Here is an 18,571-nt window from a genome sequence, read left to right as displayed (position 1 = left end):
TTAAAAATTTACAATGGCATTGAATAATGTTGATCTGATTTATTGAATCTAATTTATATAAAATGATATATTGTGAAGTATGATACTTTCATTATCACATCCTATGACATACATGGTAGATGTTGAATGTTGTAACTGACTTTGACTAGGTTACTAAATTTTATGTGAATTTCATCTTGACTTTGTGGCCTTTATATTTCCTAAGACATCTTTATATACACTTGGAAAGATTATGGAAAATATAGTTGAATAAAATAACTATGATGGTGGGATAATTTTACTAATGCAAACAAAATTGATTTGAAGTTAATCTAGAAAAAAGTTTGTGTTTATTTAGGGTCTAGTCCAGTCTTCCAGAAGAGTTCTTTGGCTAACACAACTGCTGTCCCACTATTTTCTAGGGTTAATTAGGTTGACCAGCCTGCCTAGTGAGTATCTGCTTCCTCCATTTCTGCTTGTGGCTGCTTCTTTACTCATTGTGTATTTGGTGAATAGGGCAGTGGGGGACCTTCAGTCTAGGCGATACTGAAGTTCAACTTCCACTAATACATAAATTCCGAGTTTCATTGACCTAATGTGATAAAGTTAAATCCATGTGTCTGGGTAAATAGCTTCTAAAAAAAAAAGTGCTTAAATACCATATATTTTATTACTAAAATTTGAAAAGTAAATTAGGTAATTAAAAAAATTAAATAGTACTTTAAGGGTATTTTAATTAATTATTATTATTTTACAAAATTAATGTTTAATGAATCCTTAATATTTTTGAGGAAGAAACCAGTGCTTTATAATAAGTACAGAACTACAGCAGAGGCATATATGTATTTAAATGGAGACGAGTGACTTAGTTTTTACTTTGGCTTGCAACTCACTCCTTAGGGGAGACAAAACATTTGAGTAATTTATATTAAGCTATTTTAGCAGATAATGTGAAGATGTGGACTTATCCTAAACATCTTCAGAATCATATATTCTCTGTAATTTTGTCAGTTGTGAAGAAACTGGCATTTCTTTCTGCATTAAAATCATCTGTGGAAGAGCTTCTTGTTAAATATTTATAGTGCTTGGCCGTAGACCTAACTGAACTAAAATCTGAAACTTAACAAGCTGAATTTTTTGCTTAATGTTTGAGAATCACTGCTTTATAGCACAGAACCTTGTCAAAGAACTGATGTGTTCTAAATTTGCTTATTCAGTAGAGATAACTGCTAAAGCTCTTGGTATTTTAATTCTGACTAGACAACTTGATGAGAGAGACAAAAGTTTGAAGGAGGATTTGTCTGATTAATGTGGATGTAAAAACTCATGCATAAATCTTCAAAATAAAAAATGATGGTCACATTTATGTGATAAATGAATGCCTCTAAATTAGCAGCACACACAGAATGAACTTGCTTGTTTTAGAGTATATTTCCTTTTGCTACTTTAAACACTGATTCTGCTGTTATTAGAATACATTTTCCTTTTTTATTTGATTGCCTTGCTGACTTCCTTCTCAGACTAACAACAATGATCACGCAGCCATGTCGGTAAGTAGATATATACTAAAGCTAGCATGTAAATTAGAAATAATGAACTTCCTGCAGGCTTATTTTTCTCTGCTTAGGTATTTAAATTAAAGGCTAATTACTTTGGCAGCATCCTTGATGTATTTTTAGTTCCATGGAAACCTAAATTTGAAGGTAATATTAGTTGTTTGTGAAGCAATCAAGATTCTCTGGGATTAGATTGTGAAAGCACTGGACTCACCTCAAATACATCTTAATATTAAGATGCATTTGGAAACTTCTCTGTGGTCTTTCCTCATCTATAAAATGAGGCCTATGGCAACATATACCCTACAGATTTTTGTGAGGTTGAGTGAAATAGTATACCTAAAATGTTTAGAAAAGTGCTTGGCATATAATAAATACTAGAAAAATATTAGTTGTTATTGTTACTTGTATCAAAGGTGGTTTGTGCTTTTCCTGTATGTTTTTTCTCTACAACCTGATCCCAAACTGTGCTTGTAGATATCTAACCCAGTGTATGATGCAGTATGATTCATGACCCAGTGCAGATATTTCTTTCTCACCCCAGCCCAGTATTGCTCTTCTGAATTGCCTTAGCGCTTAACTTTTTTGATGGCTTTATCATATTTTGCTTTTTTTCCCATATTTGTTTTTCTTTTTCACCTTGTGAGCTCTTGACAGAATAAGAACTAGCAAGTATTCTTTGAATGTATAAATATTGAAAATTCTTCTTAGGGAAAAACAAAATCTTATCTAGCATTTGAAATGTAAATGTTCCTAACATATATCCTCTCCTTTCTGTTCTTATTATTGTTACTGAAATTCCTTTTACTCTTTTAAAATCCTATCCCAGGTATTCTGTCAACTAGAAATAGTATTTACTGCAACCCCATTCCCACAATCTAAGGCTTGGCCTAGTGAACATTACTTGTTCAGTACACCCTTATCATTCAGGATGAGTATACATCAAAACTTTGAAAAATCCCCAGATTTGACAATACTGCTATGTCATATAATTACTTTCAGAAAATGCTATAAAATGCAATTGACTCTGGAGATAATTTATGTTAACTAACAGAAGAAAGCAAAGACGTGTTGAGTTAGGAAGGTTGAATCTTTGTTTTTGTGTGTTTTCCTTTAAGTTCCAGGGTACATGTGCAGGATGTGCAGGTTTGTTACATAGATAAACATGTGCCATGGTGCTTTATTGCCCCTATCAACCCGTCACCTAGGTGTGAATCCCAGCATGTATTAGCTCTTTATCCCAATGCTCTCCCTCCCCAACCCCAGGGAGGTTGAGACTTTGACTGCACTCAGTCTCTTGAGTTATTTTTCCCCAACTTAAACCCATTTGACAGAACATGTTTTTCTTTTTCTTTTTATTTTTTGTAATTTACATATATATATAATTGCATTTTAGGTTCTGGGGTACATATAAAGAACATGTAGGATTGTTGCATAGGTACATTCATGGCAATGTTGTTTGCTACCTCCTCCATCCGCATCACCTTTATCTGGCATTTCTCCCTATGTTATCCCTCCCCAACTCCCTACCCCTTACTGTCCCTCCCGTAGTCCTGCCCCCCACAGACCTCAGTGTGTGCTGCTCCTCTCCCTGTGTCCATGTGTTCTCATTGTTCAACACCTGCCTATGAGTAAGAACATGCGGTGTTTGATTTTCAGTTCTTGTGTCAGTTTGCTGAGAAGGATGGTTTCCAGATTCATCCATGTCCCTACAAAGGATATGAACTCATCGTTTTTTATGTCTGCATGGTATTCCATGGTATATATTTGCCACATTTTCCCTGTCCAGTCTATCATCGGTGGGCATTTGGGTTGGTTCCAAGTCTTTGCTATTGTAAACAGTGCTGCATTGAACATACATGTGCATGTGTCCTTAAAATAGAATGATTTATAATCCTTTGGATATATACCCAGTAATGGGATTGCTGGGTCAAATGGAATTTCTATTTCTAGGCCCTTGAGGAATCGCCACACTGTCTTCCACAATTGTTGAACTAATTTATACTCCCACCAACAGTGTAAAAGTAGAACATATTTTTTAAATGTGTGCCTCAGTAAATGAAGTTCTACTTGTACTAGACTCTACGAGTCATTATCAAAAATTGAAACCTAAATTCATCAGTGATAAAGGCCTACTTTGTGCTGTCTGTGTATGGCTGTTAATAATAATCTGCCACCTACATGTATTAAGAGGGAGCCAGTTGGCTTGAATGACATTTGTCCAGTTTACTAATGATTATATGTAAACTACTTCTGTTGTCTAACCTGTCAGTGATTCTGGCAATTTCTTTCTTTTTCTTGAGACAGAGTCTTGCTCTTGTTGCCCAGGCTGGAGTGCAGTGGTGCAGTCTTGGTGCAGTGCACTCACTGCAGCTGCCCTCCAGGATTCACGTGATTCTCCTGCCTCAGCCTCCCAAGTATCTGGGATTACAGATGCCCTCCCCCACGCCCGGCTAATTTTTGTATTTTTAGTAGAGTTGGGGTTTTACCACGTTGGTCAGGCTGGTCTCAAACTCCTGACCTCAGGTGATCCACCCACCTCAGCCTCCCAAAGTGCTGGGATTACAGGCGTGACCCACTGTGCCCGGGCTGATTTTGGCAACTTTTTTTTTTTAGACTATGTCTCCCTCCGTCCCTCTGTTGCCAGGCTGGAGTGCAGTGGTGTGATTTTGGCTCACGGCAGCCTCTGACTCCCTGGTTCAAGCGATTTTCCTGCCTCAGCCTCCTGAGTAGCTGAGACTACAGGCATGCACTACCATGTGCAGCTAATTTTTGTATTTTTAGTAGAGACGAGGTTTCACCGTATTGGCCAGGATAGTCTTGATCTCTTGACCTTGTAATCCACCCGTCTCAGCCTCCCAAAGTGCTGGGATTACAGGTGTGAGCCACTGTGCCCGGCCTGCTTCAGTTTTTTATTCTTAATTCTGTGGCTTGTCTGTACCACTTGGAGTCACTATGGGAAAAATTCAAGCTCATCTTTAATTTCTCTTGCTTTTCTTAGTGAGAAGAGTTATAGGGCTTTAATGTTTTATCACTTCACTATTTAAATATACGCCTAGCTGCCCAATTTGCTTTTTTTTTTTTTGTATGAGATAGTAGCAATTTGCTTTCTCAAGTAAATTTAGCTTCCACACAACACAAAGTAACTTCCTCTTGCTGCTATTCTGGGCAAAAGTACATGCAACATTTACTATTTTACTCCTGTTAAATTTCTAATATATCCAGGAACCTGGAAGCAGAAGCATTTCTTCAAAACCTTGACCTCTCTGGGCTTTTATTGCTGTACTGGTCCTTGCATTCTCTTTCTGCCTATTAAAGTTAGGGTGAGTTTGGCAATATCATAGGATTGCCATGTCAGAAGCAGTGATACTTGTAGAAAGCTAAAAATGTGGAAAACTACATGTCTTCTAAGGCCATGCTCAAAAGATTGTTTAAAAAACAAAAAAGACTACCAAAGTTTGATGAGCCCTATGATTGGGATGGGGGAAGTTTTGAGGGAAATAAAAATATTCCATATATTATGCAGTCCTGAAATTTTCCCAGTTCAGGAAAACATTTTTTCAACTTTAGGTGATCATGTGTGCACTTACTCTCTCTCTCTTTCCCTCCCTCCCTCCCGCCCACTCTCTCTCTCTCTCTCTCTCTCTCTCTCTCTCTCTCTCGCTCTCTCTCTCTCTCTCTGTTTGTGTGTGTGCGTCTTAAGAGTAGACATTTCTGTTACTGTCTCATACCCTTATGATTGGTCATTGTTGGAAGAACAGCCTGAGAGGGGAGAATGGGAATTTATAGTTGACTGTGGGATTGTGGTTAACCGATGTCTCCCAATTCATTCTTTCAGGGCTGGAAGTAGTTAGAGATGGAAGTAGTTAGAGAGTATAAGAGGAATGTAGAGTGATAAGAGGTATTTGGGGGAATGTTGGCGGTGTTAAAATGAATATATTTTGATAGATCTATGAATTTTAGAGCATAACTTCAAAAATTTGTCTTCAAGGTAGTATTAATGTTATTTAAACTTACTAAGGGAATTCATCTTGATATTTAAACCTTTATAACTTACCTATACTATGATATTGGGAATCAGACATTTCAGTGTTATATACAGTGTTGAGCCAGAAAATGAATTAAAACTGATCTTATTAGGTAGAGAAATTCTTGTGCATTTGTGAAATAATCTTGGGGAAATTTTCATATTCTATACTAATGTTTTAGGTATCTTTCTCCTGATTTCATAACAGTATTTACATTTGAGCAAGATGTTTCATATAGTAAAACTCTAGATTAGTGGTTCTTATATAAAATAGAAGTAAGAAAAACAGATTTCTTGATTTAAAATACCTGGTTTTCAACTATACCTCTTTTTAAATATTTTAATTAACTTTTTAATTTCTAATTTTAGTGTTTCTATCTGATGAAATACCTCATTCTTTCAGTATGTGTATTTTTAAATACTATAAATTGTAGCTCTTTAGGAGACTGACCAATTCATTAAAATACTTCCCTTCTTTTGCCTCTGAAAAAGACTATTTCATAGTCTCATAACTGAAATTTATGTAGCAAATTATGATAGAGTTTGTATAAAATGACAATATTTTACTGCTTTAATTTGGATAACTTTAAAAAGCCATGCAGAATCAGAATTAATAAAGTCACTCATCAGTGTTAGGTTTAATATTCCAGTTGACCATGATTTTATTTCAGTTTCCTTTTTTCTTTGTCTGACAAGAGTTAGCCTTTTTAAACAAAACCTTTTATCAATGTAAAGAATAATATGATGCCCAATATATTTGAGTATGTATATTTCTTTTTACTAAGTGAAAAAGTAGTTTATTGTACAAAGTTAAGCTTTTGTGGGAATATAAGTAAAGAAGAGTGGGCTGTCCTGGGATCATTAAGGAAGAGTAGACCAGTACGCAAAGAATGTGATTTCATGAGCACATTTTAACATTAAATGTACTTGACAGAATGAAAGCAGCATCGGAAAGTGCTTTCAAATAATTACTGTTGAAATCAAACCTTTTTGAAATAAGAAAATGGTGAGACAGAAATGAAAACTTCAAATGAAAATTTAAATGGACCAAATTAGTTTTTAAGTGTTGTACATTTCTCTTACAATTAGAGTAGATCTATGAAAACATTACTTTGAAAACAAACCAGCTTCGAGCCATAATCTAATAAACTATGTTGTTTTTACCTTATTATTTTATGATATTTCACAGGAAACAGAGTATCTTTAGCCTAATCTATGATAGTAAATTATTTTGGAAATTTGTCTTGACATACAAACAGATGTGTTTTCTTAACTCCTTTTAAACTGAGGGTTGGTGGTTTGTGGTTTATTGTTAACTGTGATTGGCATTAAAAGCCTTATTTCACAGCTTGCAGTGAGGGACTATTGGGTAAAGAGTAGCTGTGTTCCACAAACTAAATTCAAAAAGTGTCAATCAAGGTCTCACATAGGTTACTTAGAGAATGAGTTTTCTTACTGATTTCACCAAATGTTGCCTCACGCTGTCTTTGATTGGCACAGCCTGGCAGGGAGGATGGATGAATCTGTCACCGGCTGGTTAATTGTGTTGCTGGTCTCAGTCTGACATCAGGTCTTTGACTCTTAAGTGGCTCAATACAAAACAAATTAGCAGATTGTAGTCATATTTCTCATTCTATATGCTTTGACTTTGTTGAATGCAGTCCATAAATCATATTGACTGACACACAAGTAAATGATGAAAGCTGTTTTTGAGACATGAATCTAGAAAGCAGCACTGTGAAGGTGCCATGGAAGGATGCATATGGTTGACCCTTTGGGAATTTCCTAGGAGCCAAATGTCTCTTTACCACAATTGTTCTTAGAAGAAAAGCTTTTCAGCAATGCAAAAAGGATCTAATATGTCAGCAGATTCTCTTTTACAAGTTCCTTTGAAATATAAGAAGTTTGTCTAAGGGTTTTCTCTCTTTGCAAGTTGTTTTTCAGCAAAATGTTAGATCAGTGTAAAAAAAGTAGTTACCTTTAAAAGCTTAGCAGGTGTTTTTACTTACTTACTGAACTTTGTTAAGAGAAGGAAAATGTTGGTAATAGTTGCAGTTAATTTTTCAGATGAGGGCAGGAGAAGTGTTGAGATGCTTGAAATTTATTAAATGTGCCGTGTTTTCTCAGTCACTTCACTTATTTTGGCTTTTCTTGTTATAATGTTAAACACTAGAGCATCTCTAATGCAAAGGGCTAGTTTTTAAAAGATAATTGTATAAGTACTCAGATTATTATTCTTGAAAATGATATATTATTAAAGGCATCAATAATAATAATAATAGTGTTCAGAAGATTATACCAGTGTGCCAATGGCTATAGACATTAGAAATAAATTATCAAATATATTTTTGGGTATGTAAATTTTTGGAATATTACAATTTTCTGTCTAAAAATATGTAGTAGATGAAGTTTTAAGAATAATTGTATACATTTTGTGGTTACAAAGTAGACATTTAAATGTATAATCTTATGGAATATAACTTTAAAAAATTTTAAAGAGCGTGAAACTTTGATTTTATGAACTTAAATTTTGAGCTATTTATTTCACCTGAAGATTTATAAAATATTGTATAAATATTTTAATCTTCTATCTTTGAGAACAATAAGCCTGTATTTAATATGCCTAATCAAATAAAATTCAATGTTAGGATTTTAGTGTTACATATGGTATTTAAAGAGCTAAATTTGTGTGTGTGTGTGTGTGTGTGTGTGTGTGTATGTGTTTTCATGACTTATTTCCACAAGGTTTGTGGAATAGTCTGTGTCTACTCTTGTTTTCAGCTCCAGTGCTATTGCTGTCTAATCATTTGTAGCACCTGAACCCGTGTTAAATTTTAAAGGTTTCCGTAAGGCAATGCCACTTACATTGTACAGCGTGTTTGCTTATGAAATGAATTTAATAGTAATTTTCTATCAATTTATTAATCAGCTTTTGTAGTTAGTACATGATAGTGGCAGCATGCATAGGACATGGAGCTGATTTGATGGAGAAGCACATTAAACTAAAATGCACTAGTTGTTCCATTAGGTCAAAATGACATTTCCATTAAGTATTCTGAAGCCTATCACATTGTAATTAAATGACATGCCATTGATTTCTCCTTTCTCTGCTTCCCCACTTCTCATTCTTATTGATATTATTCTGCTTGGGGAATGGAGCTGCATGTCTCCCAGACTAATTCCTCTTGGGTTTGGGGGATCTTGAAGCATGCTGGGTTTTGCATTGTTTTTTACATTCCTTTTTGGCAGTTCATCAGTATCTGTCAAATATATTGTTTGCATCGGCTTTTATCTCTAAAGTTTTTGATTGAGAAATTGACATTCCATTTCAGATATGCAGTTTTTCACTGTGCATAGTGTCTAAATGCTAAAAACTCATTCAAAAAGTTGTTTCTAGTCTGACTTTTAATGTGTGATTTGAAGAACAAATGTTGCAATAAACATCTTGAACATGTACTTAACGTTCTTTATTACCTTTCTAACAAATCAACCCTATGTAAGATGTTTTTGTACTAATATATTGTAACATTTCTGTTTGGGAGATTTTTTTGTCATGATTTTATAGCTTTCTGGCCTTTGAGATAAGTAGGAAACAAATATAATTATCAAATATCACTGGGTAAATATTTGTTAATGCAAATGAGGTAAAACATGGCATATCTTCCAAAAGTAGTTATTTCTAACTATATTCATAGACCTTGAAATCCTATCATTGTAGTCAATCCGTCACCAATTCACGTAGTTGTCAGTTGGAGGTAGCCATCCTAGGAGCAGTATTACATGGGAGAACTTTACCTGAAAGAGTTTTTATAATATTTTAAACTTCTAGTTGAAATGCAAAGCTTTTTAAAAAAATAATTTATACTGGCCGGGCGCGGTGGCTCAAGCCTGTAATCCCAGCACTTTGGGAGGCCGAGGCGGGTGGATCACGAGGTCAAGAGATCGAGACCATCCTGGTCAACATGGTGAAACCCCGTCTCTACTAAAAATACAAAAAATTAGCTGGGCATGGTGGTGCGTGCCTGTAATCCCAGCTACTCAGGAGGTTGAGGCAGGAGAATTGCCTGAACCCAGGAGGTGGAGGTTGCGGTGAGCCGAGATCGCGCCATTGCACTCCAGCCTGGGTAACAAGAGCGAAACTCCGTCTCAAAAAAAAAAAAATAATAATAATAATAATTTATACTAAAAGTGATGTAGTTTTGTGAGTCAACTGTGTAATGTAGAGGCTAAACATTTAAAAAGGTCATTTTTTTTAAAAGAAAACAGTTCAATTTAGGCTATCAGTGAAAGTTCATATAGAGTTTTAGGAGATTATTTTAGTAGGAAATATTTTTAATGATTATATTATACTGAAAGAAAACCACAGGCATTTAACTACATACTTCCAACTTACCAGGTGATTTAGAAACTGAATTTCTAAAGCTAAATGCACATCTGTAGATAATCTTGAAGTCATATTGGTAGGCCAACCTTTTTTTTTCTGCCAGTGAGAAGCAATGCTATAGACTAATGTTCTAATTAGAAGTAAAGTCTTATGATTCAAAGTATATTTTGAATTTTAGCTGTAATTTAAATAGTAATAGTAGCAAATTATACTGCTAACTTCCTTTATTCTGACTTGGTTAATTATGTAAAGGAGAGCTTAAGGAGCATTATATGGATAAAATGTTCTGTCAGTATGACTTAATGTCATAAATGTCATATTTTAATATGCATTTTAAAGGGCTTACAGTATTTCAAGAGATCTGAAATAATAGTTTTTAACTGATATTTTAATTTTCCTTAGTGCAATTAGAGCTTTAATGGAATTTATATCCTGAGAAAGCCAAGTAAACTAAGAATCTTAATGTTAATTCCTATGATATAAAAGCATAACCACTCAGAATACAGAAACAGGAAGACCAGCAATCACTATTGTACCAAGCAAAAGCAACAAAAAGAATGCCAGGTGTATGGTTTTTCTGATCCTTTATGATGTATTTCTATGTTTGTTTATTTGTTTGATTTTTGGTTTGATTGTTTTAAACAGGGGAAAGTTGCCCAGACAGCTTGCATGTCAGCCTGCCAGCATCTGTCGACATCCTTAATGCAGATGCTACTGGACAGTGAGTTAAAACAAATAAGCATGGGAGCTGTTCAGCAGTTTAACTTAGATGTCATACAGTGTGAATGTAAGTACTATATTGGTTTATTCTCATGCATTACTAGGAATTTATATTTATGAAAAAAGTTGTATCAGCAGGATAGTTCAGAAAGGAGGAAGAAGGCCTGGTTCAGCTAAACTTTTAGCAATCTTAGGAGTACGGCTAACTTCCTTTCAGGAAGATAAAAATATTTCTGATTCACATTTAGGGACTCTAGAGAGAGGCACTGAAGTGGCATTCTAGATTGGGATATTTAAAAAGATGATTCACTTTCCCCATTATTCCTTTGTTGGTCATTCTTGCCGTTTTCTAGGACTCTCCTAATGTTTGTCATAAATGAATGAAATGATTCTGTCATTCTTACCTGCCCTGTAAGTAACTTTTTAGATACTTGCAAGAAGAATAACCTTAGGACTTTGCATTCCAAATGAAACTTATGAATTTTTGTTTCTCTTTTCCATAGATTTCTCAAGCTTTAGTGTTTTCATCATTTTTCACTTCATTTTGTTTAGCTAACAAGGTTAGCAGACTCTGTAATCTAATGTTGACATTAGTCAGTCAGCTTCAAATGGATATGCTATTTGGTTATTAGCCTTGTTATATGTGCTTTTGGATATGGGTTTTATCAACCCTCAAATTATAATTCTTCAAGTACAAGACATGAGTATATGTGAGCAGTTTTCAAGCAGTGCTTTCAAATAAGTGGTACACTGATTAAACAATGCAAATCCCTGGTTGACAATTCTAAGTGGTACACTGATTAAACAACGAAAATCCCTGATTGACAATTCTATCAGGCACCACAGCTGATGAATTGAAAATCAGTGGGGCATAGGAAGGATTATAAAATATTTGTCTGGGGAAAAATTTGCAATAATGTATTCTTTGTGAAAGAAAAAATTAAATGTCAGCAGTTTGTAACTGAAGCAGAAATGACTCATTTTTTTCAACAGATATCAAATATTTGTGTGCCCACTGTGTATAAGGCATTGTATTAGGAAAAACATTATTAATATTATAGAAAATAATTAGGTAGGCTCTTTGGACAAGATCAGTTATCTGTTGTGCGCCTGCACACACACTCCAAAGTTTCTAAAAACCTACCCATTTGTTAAAAAAAAGAAATGCTTATTTAGAAAGCAAAAGAAAGATGGTTTTTCCCTAGGGAAGAGAAAGATTTTCTTTTCCTAGAAAGCATTTTTTATTTTCTCCAGTTAGAAAACCTTTATTACATTTCTTTCTCAAAGCTATCATTTGAAAAATAAGTATGTATGTATGCATGTTTTATGTTTTTGAGACAGAGTCTCACTCTCACCCAGGCTGGAGTGCAGGCACAGTCTCGGCTCACTGCAACCTCTGCCTTCCGGGTTCAAGCATTTCTTGTGCCTCAGCCTCCCTAGTACCTGGGACTACAGGTGCATGCCACCATGCCCAGCTAATTTTTGTATTTTTAGTAGAGATGGGCTTTTGCTATGTTGGCCAGGATGGTCTCAGACTCCTGGCCACAAGTGATCTGCCCATCTCAATACCTTGAAACTGATTTCTTAAGTTTCTTTAAAAGTTGTTCTTATGAGATCATTCCAATATGACATTGTCTGTATAAATATCTTACATAAATATTGCTCAAGACATTTGGTGTTATAGTAGTCTCTCTTATCCACAGTTTTGCTTTCTGCAGTTTTTGTTACCCGCTGTATAGTACAATAAGACATTTGGTGTGAGAAAGATATTCGTATAACTTTCATTACAGTATATTGTCATGTATGTTCTATTTTATTATTTTTGTTGTTAATCTCTTATTGTGCCTAATTTTTTTTTTTTTTTTTTTGAGACAGAGTCTCGCTTTGTCTCCCAGTCTGGAGTGCAGTGGCACAATCTTGGCTCACTGCAACTTCCACCTCCTGTGTTCCCCAATTCTCCTGCCTCAGCCTCCTAAGTAGCTGAGATTGCAGGCACTTGCCACCATGCCTGTCTGACTTTTTGCATTTTTGGTAGAGATGGGGTTTTGCCATGTTGGCTGGGCCCTGTGCCTAATTTTTAAATTAAGCTTTATCGTAGGTATTTATGTATGTATATATGTGAAAAAAACACAATTAATATTGGATTTATTACTCTCTGCAGTTTCAGGCATTGATTGAGGATCTTGGAACATACCCCCATGGGTAGGGGTAGGAGGGGATTACTGTATTACATCTTTAGTATGGCTTCAAAATAACTAGATGATTGAGATACCTTTGTTGGCATTTGATGTGTTTTCTAAATTAAATTTATTGCTCAAAGATGGAAATTACTGCTTGATTAGACAAGTTCAGTTGTCTAAATCTTCTCTCTATTCTCTTACCTCTCTATGAAGGGCTAGCCTATTGATACTGAGAGAAAGGCCTAAACACCCTGGAATCTTTGCCTCACTATCCTGACATATGATAGTTTTCATTTTCAGGTACTCCTTTGGGCAGAGTTACTAGAGGCTCCTTTTAAAACTCTGATGTTTTCTTGAAGAGTTAATCTCTTGGAAAAGACCAAGGAAGGTATGAGCTATACCTCAGTTAAGGAAGCCTGGGGTCATTTGCAAGAGGGATAAATCCTAGCTTGATGGGGGCCAAAGTTCTGGCACTGTGGATATGGAAACAGAGAGACCAGGACTCCAAAGACAAACCATAGAAGACAACTCAGGTTCCTTTAAGATTTTGCCTATTGTTGGCTCTGCTTCTTAATACTTATATATTACCTTAATCATTACTTCTTAACCCAGTATCATGCATTTAGTACTCATGGGACCAAAAAAAATTGATTAAAATTTTTCATGTTTATTTCACTATCTCTGGTGTTCTCTTTTCCAAAAGACATCTTTTTACTTAAGTAGCATAGCATGGATAAAGAAGTTATCCATACTCTTTCTGGTATAAAAGAACCATCCACCCCTCAACTTCTGACTTTCAGTGATTGATACATAAATCATTTAAAAAATGAAACATAGCTTTCTCTAATAAGTATGTTAAAATAATTTAAAAAATAAGTTTCATCTCAAGTATTTTTGTTTGTTTAAATCTGGAAGAAAGTAGTTTTTAAAAAATACAAAGCTGGCCAGGTGCTGTGGCTCACACCTGTAATCCCAGCACTTTGGGAGGCTAAGGTGGGCGGATTATGAGGTCAAGAGATTGAGACCATCCTGGCCAACATGGTGAAACCCCGTTTCTACTAAAAATGTAAAAATTATCTGGGTGTGGTGGCGCACACCGGTAGTCCCAGCTACTTGGGAGGCTGAGGCAGAAGAATCGCTTGAACCGGGGAGGCAGAGGTTGCAGTGAGCCGAGATTGCGCCACTGCACTCCAGCCTGGTGACAGAGCGAGACTCTGTCTCAAAAAAAAAAAAAATTACAAAGCTTATTATCAGTATTAATGTAGTATGTATGCTTTCTGGTTATTGGGGCAGGGAAAGGAGAAAAAAGGGAGACAAGAAGAATCTGGGTAGGTAGTGGGAAGGCTAGAACACCTGGTAAGTTTGTGAGAACAAGAGTTCTGGATACCATGGGAATGAAATGGAATATGAAGAAGAAGATAGGCAGGTAGTTCAGGTGAGGAATACTAGAAGCTAAAAGATCACTGAGTTTCTTCACACACCTGGTAACAACATAGACATGCTCACACATTCCTCCACCTTGAAATCTTTTCTATAAAAAACCTGCCAAATAATTGTCCAGCCATTGCTTGAACATCCAATTTGGAAGATTAACTACTCTTCAGAAAATACATTTCCATACAATACATCACTCTGTCAGTCTCTTACACTGAACTGAAATCACTTTCTAAATTTCCTCTAATAGACCTAGTTCTACCTTAGGGTTAGCGTCATCACCAGTCTATATTGTGTTTTTGTGCAAATTAGAAAAGATGTTCTCAGTAAAAGGAAAAAGCCCTCTAGAGTTGCCCCTTTTATCTGAATTAGAGAAAGTTTACTGTTTTCCCATCTGGACTTGGCCCCTACCAAGGCACACAGCTTACCAAATAAAACGTAAGCCGGATTTAGCTTTCCCCTTCCCATTGTTCTCCTTAGTTGGACACCTGTGGATAGCAAGCAGCCTGACAACTATATCTGAAGTTTGGCTTAGGGTCACACAGGAAAAAAACAAATCCTTATCCACAAGCCAATTACATGAAAACTGCTCTTACATTTCTCCAAATCTTCTGAAAGCCAGACATCAATAGTTCCTTATTCTTATTCTTCTTATGTGATATAGTTGTAGATCCAGAAATCTTCTTTGAACTGGTTTAGCTATCTTCTCTTTCATATCTGATATTCCAGATTAAATACAGAGATACCTAGGGGTACAGAACAAGTATAATTATGTAGCTTTGTTATCAAATACATTGTTTCAAATTCTATAATTCATTAATAAAGCCCAAACTGTTAAACCTTTTTCAGTAGCTAGTATATATTTCCAAATCACTGAAGCTACAGGATTCTATAATCTCTGTGTATTCCCACCTCCCCTGCTTTTTTGTGTGTGTGTGTGTGTGATTACTAAGCTCTGTTTTTCTTATCCTATATCTGTATGGTTGGTTTTGTTTTAGGATTTTAAGATTATCCCTAATAAATTTTGAGATGTGTTCTATAACTAGCCTATTGAGATCTTTCAATATCAAAAGTTAATATCTGTGGATTTGTAGTCATTCTTTCTACATATTTGACAAAATCATTAGCAAAATATTGAACAAAACCTGTTATTCAGGTCCTTAGATACAGAACATCAATATCCTGAGATACAGTACATCATCAAAAGTACAGTACGTGGTCCCCAAATGAGCAGCAATATCATCACCTGGGAAATTGTTAGAAATGCAAATTCTTGGGTTCCACCTGCTAAATTGGGAACTCTGGGGATGGGGCACAGCAGTTTGCTTGAGTAGGCTCTCCAGTTGATTCTGTTGCATGGTAAAGTTTGAGAATCATGGTATTAGTTGGACCTCTCCTTCATATCTATTTAGATCAATTATTCAGAATTTTACAGGCATCTTAAGATTTCTCAGCCAGTTGCTAATCCCCCATTGAATCTAACTCATAGTTTGGCATTTTGCTCCATGTTGTCAGCAATTTTTGTCAGAAGCCTTGCTAGCATAAAGAGTTAATAATGACAATTCAATTTTCCTTAGAGCAGTCTAACGACCCTTTCAAAGAAGAAAATGACATTACTCAGATTCGTCATAAATCCGTATTGACTCACAGTGATAACTTTCTCCTCAAAACTCTCAGAAATCTTTACTTAATAGCCTGTGATTGGTTCTGAAGATTAACGTAAAATCCCACTAGTCTGTGTTATGCTTGCAAGAGATCCATAGCCCATGGAAGTCCGGTAGCAGGGATCAGGAACTCAGACTGGAAATCATGAGCCACCATAGATGCTGGGCAACTCAGAAAAGGTGCTTAAACCATAAAATTTAAGCAATAGGAAGTGAGTTTCAGTTACAAGATTGAAATGTAAGCATCAACAATGACCTTTTTTCTGTGCTAGATTTTCATTTTATTTGATTTAATCAGAATGCAAAAATGTTTATTTTCCCATTCTTGTTACTCTGTAAAAAAACATCATATGTGTATTTCCTGGCCCTCAAAATGTCAATCTGCAGGTAGAATCAAATAGCACACCTAGATCTAGTGGGCGAGGTGGAAAGCTGGAAGGAATTTAGTTGCTGACAAACTATTCTATACCATCATTCAGCCATATGCTTTTTGTTTTTGTTTATTTATTTTTCTGATGATGAAGAAGAATTACCACTGACCCATTTGTGTGCTCACTTGTTTGAAACAATATGTTGGTGCTCTTTTTTTTTTGATATTCTATGTGACAAGTGACACACATACCTGTGAGGTAAATAAGCTTGAGATAAATTTCAGTCTGTAATTATGAAACAGAACTTTTCCCTATGTTAAGTCAACTTCTCTATAAGAAGTTTCATTTGTGCAAATGTTTAATGAGAACCTATTATATGTTTAATGAGAACCTATTACATGCTTGTTATATACTAGGAAATCAAAGATAAATCAAACTTCAAAGATTTCATAGTCTGGCCAGGTAGGAGACAGATACATAACTGTAATAGAGCATAATTATTTATAGAATATGTATTATGTGTAGAGAGGGAGCAATTAATTCTGTATGCCACAGGATTGAGACAATTGACAATAACGGAAATAAAATTTGAGCTGGTTCTTAAGGGATGGATAAGATTTCACCAAAAGCAGGGAGGGGTATTCTGAATAGAGGGAATGATATAGGCAAAAGCACTGTGATGAGAGAATGTTTAGGCAATCTTCAAATAATCATTTGTGGATAGACTACAAAATGGAGCTTTTTAATTAGGACCATGACACAATGACATCTATATCATAAAATGTTAACTCTAGTGCCATATGGAAACTTGTACTGGAATGAGGGAGAGACTGAAATCAGGAAGACCTATTAAAAGACTGTTGAACTTGTTCATGTGAACTATGAAAAGAGCTTAACCTAGGCCAGTGGGAATGAAGAGTATGGATTTCAGACATTTTGGAGGAGAGAATACATAAAAAGAGTGAATGAGTAAAGGTACAATTTGATATGATTTAACCATCCAGGATAGATAGTTTAATTAAATTCAATATAGAAGATTTGAAATTGCAGGTAACTTACAGAGTGCTATGCTCATAATAAAAGGTCTACAGATATTTATTTATTGAATACATGAACAAAGTAACAAATCAGGAACTCTCTGTAATCAACACTGGTTTCTTTTAGAGTTCTACCTTTGTTGTCAGAAAATTAAGACCAGCTGACATTGCTGTATTTCAACTCAAGACCATTTAACTCCTTGATCTAAACAAAACTGATCATTATTTCTTTCATAAAAATTCTTCACATATTTCATGACTGAAGAATGACCTTTTATCTGTTCTGAGCCAAGCAGTTATTTTTTTAAAATGTTTCCTTGTAGGATATTTTCACCGCCCTTTTTAAAATTTTCTTTGGATCTTTTTCTATTTTTCTACATTTTTAACCTTTACTTGGATGCAATGTCTAAGTTCAGGAATATAGAATTATATGAACTTTTATAAAAATTTTTTAGTGCTTTCAGATTAGTCTTAAGATGGTCTGAGCACATGACAGGAAGTTGAGACCTTGGTTCCAGTCCTGGCACTGCCTCTAATTTGAGCAATTTGACTTGGACAAACCATTCAACCATCAAGAGGCCTAAATTTTTACTATAATATATGGAATTTAGAATTGATAATTTTTTCAAGATAATTAAGATTATCTTAGATAATCTTAGATTCAAAGATTCAAAGGCAGTAAAATGTTAAGACATTGAAGAATGTGGGGCTTTGAAGTCATATATTAATTATTTCTTCTTATCTCTTATATCCATGGCATTGAGGGGATACAGTGGTAAGCAACACAGAAAAGGTCTATACCCTCTTGGAGTTTAAGTCCAGTGGGGAAACATTCATTAAATAACTTCACTAATAAATATGACTATAAATTGTTAATCTTTGTAAAAGTATATGGTATGAGAATACTAGGTAGGATCTATGTATGAATGTAGAGTTAACTTTTGGTTAATTTGACCATAATCATAATACTAGTATAACTGCATGTTTGGAGACAGGAAGATACCCAGGAATACATACTTGGGAATTGCAAAAATAGCTCTCTCTGAAGGCTACACTGAACCTTTAATCTTAGTATAAATTTTGTATAAGTTCAAGATAAATGTCGCCTTATTTGGAGGAGCATTTGCCAAGGTATGAGAATGATGTTCTAAATCAGTATATGTTCTTTGTTTTATATTTATTAAATACTTATCATATATTGGGTTCCGTTATAGCGAAC

At 35.1% G+C, this 18,571-nt stretch overlaps 1 protein-coding gene across 15 annotated transcripts in view; it reads left to right on the top strand.

Annotated features, from left to right (window-relative positions):
* Window positions 1–18,571, top strand: part of EXOC6 (exocyst complex component 6) — a 219,542-nt gene that overhangs the window by 145,276 nt on the left and 55,695 nt on the right. For 8 of the 15 annotated variants that reach the window (XM_037727728.1, XM_037727727.1, XM_037727724.1 and 5 more), the window contains 2 exons: window positions 1,500–1,529; window positions 10,592–10,733. The exons of 2 other annotated variants lie outside the window; for them this stretch is intronic. In XM_037727728.1, the coding sequence (XP_037583656.1) occupies window positions 1,500–1,529; window positions 10,592–10,733 (172 nt within the window). The remainder of the gene's footprint in view (window positions 1–1,499; window positions 1,530–10,591; window positions 10,734–18,571) is intronic. 5 more of the 15 variants (XM_017498178.2, XM_037727726.1, XM_017498180.2 and 2 more) reach the window with 1 other exon arrangement.

This window comes from Cebus imitator, unplaced genomic scaffold (genome assembly GCF_001604975.1).
Source record: "Cebus imitator isolate Cc_AM_T3 unplaced genomic scaffold, Cebus_imitator-1.0 Scaffold238, whole genome shotgun sequence".
In the NCBI taxonomy this organism is placed as follows: domain Eukaryota; kingdom Metazoa; phylum Chordata; class Mammalia; order Primates; family Cebidae; genus Cebus; species Cebus imitator.
This window is presented reverse-complemented; position numbering and strand designations above follow the sequence as displayed.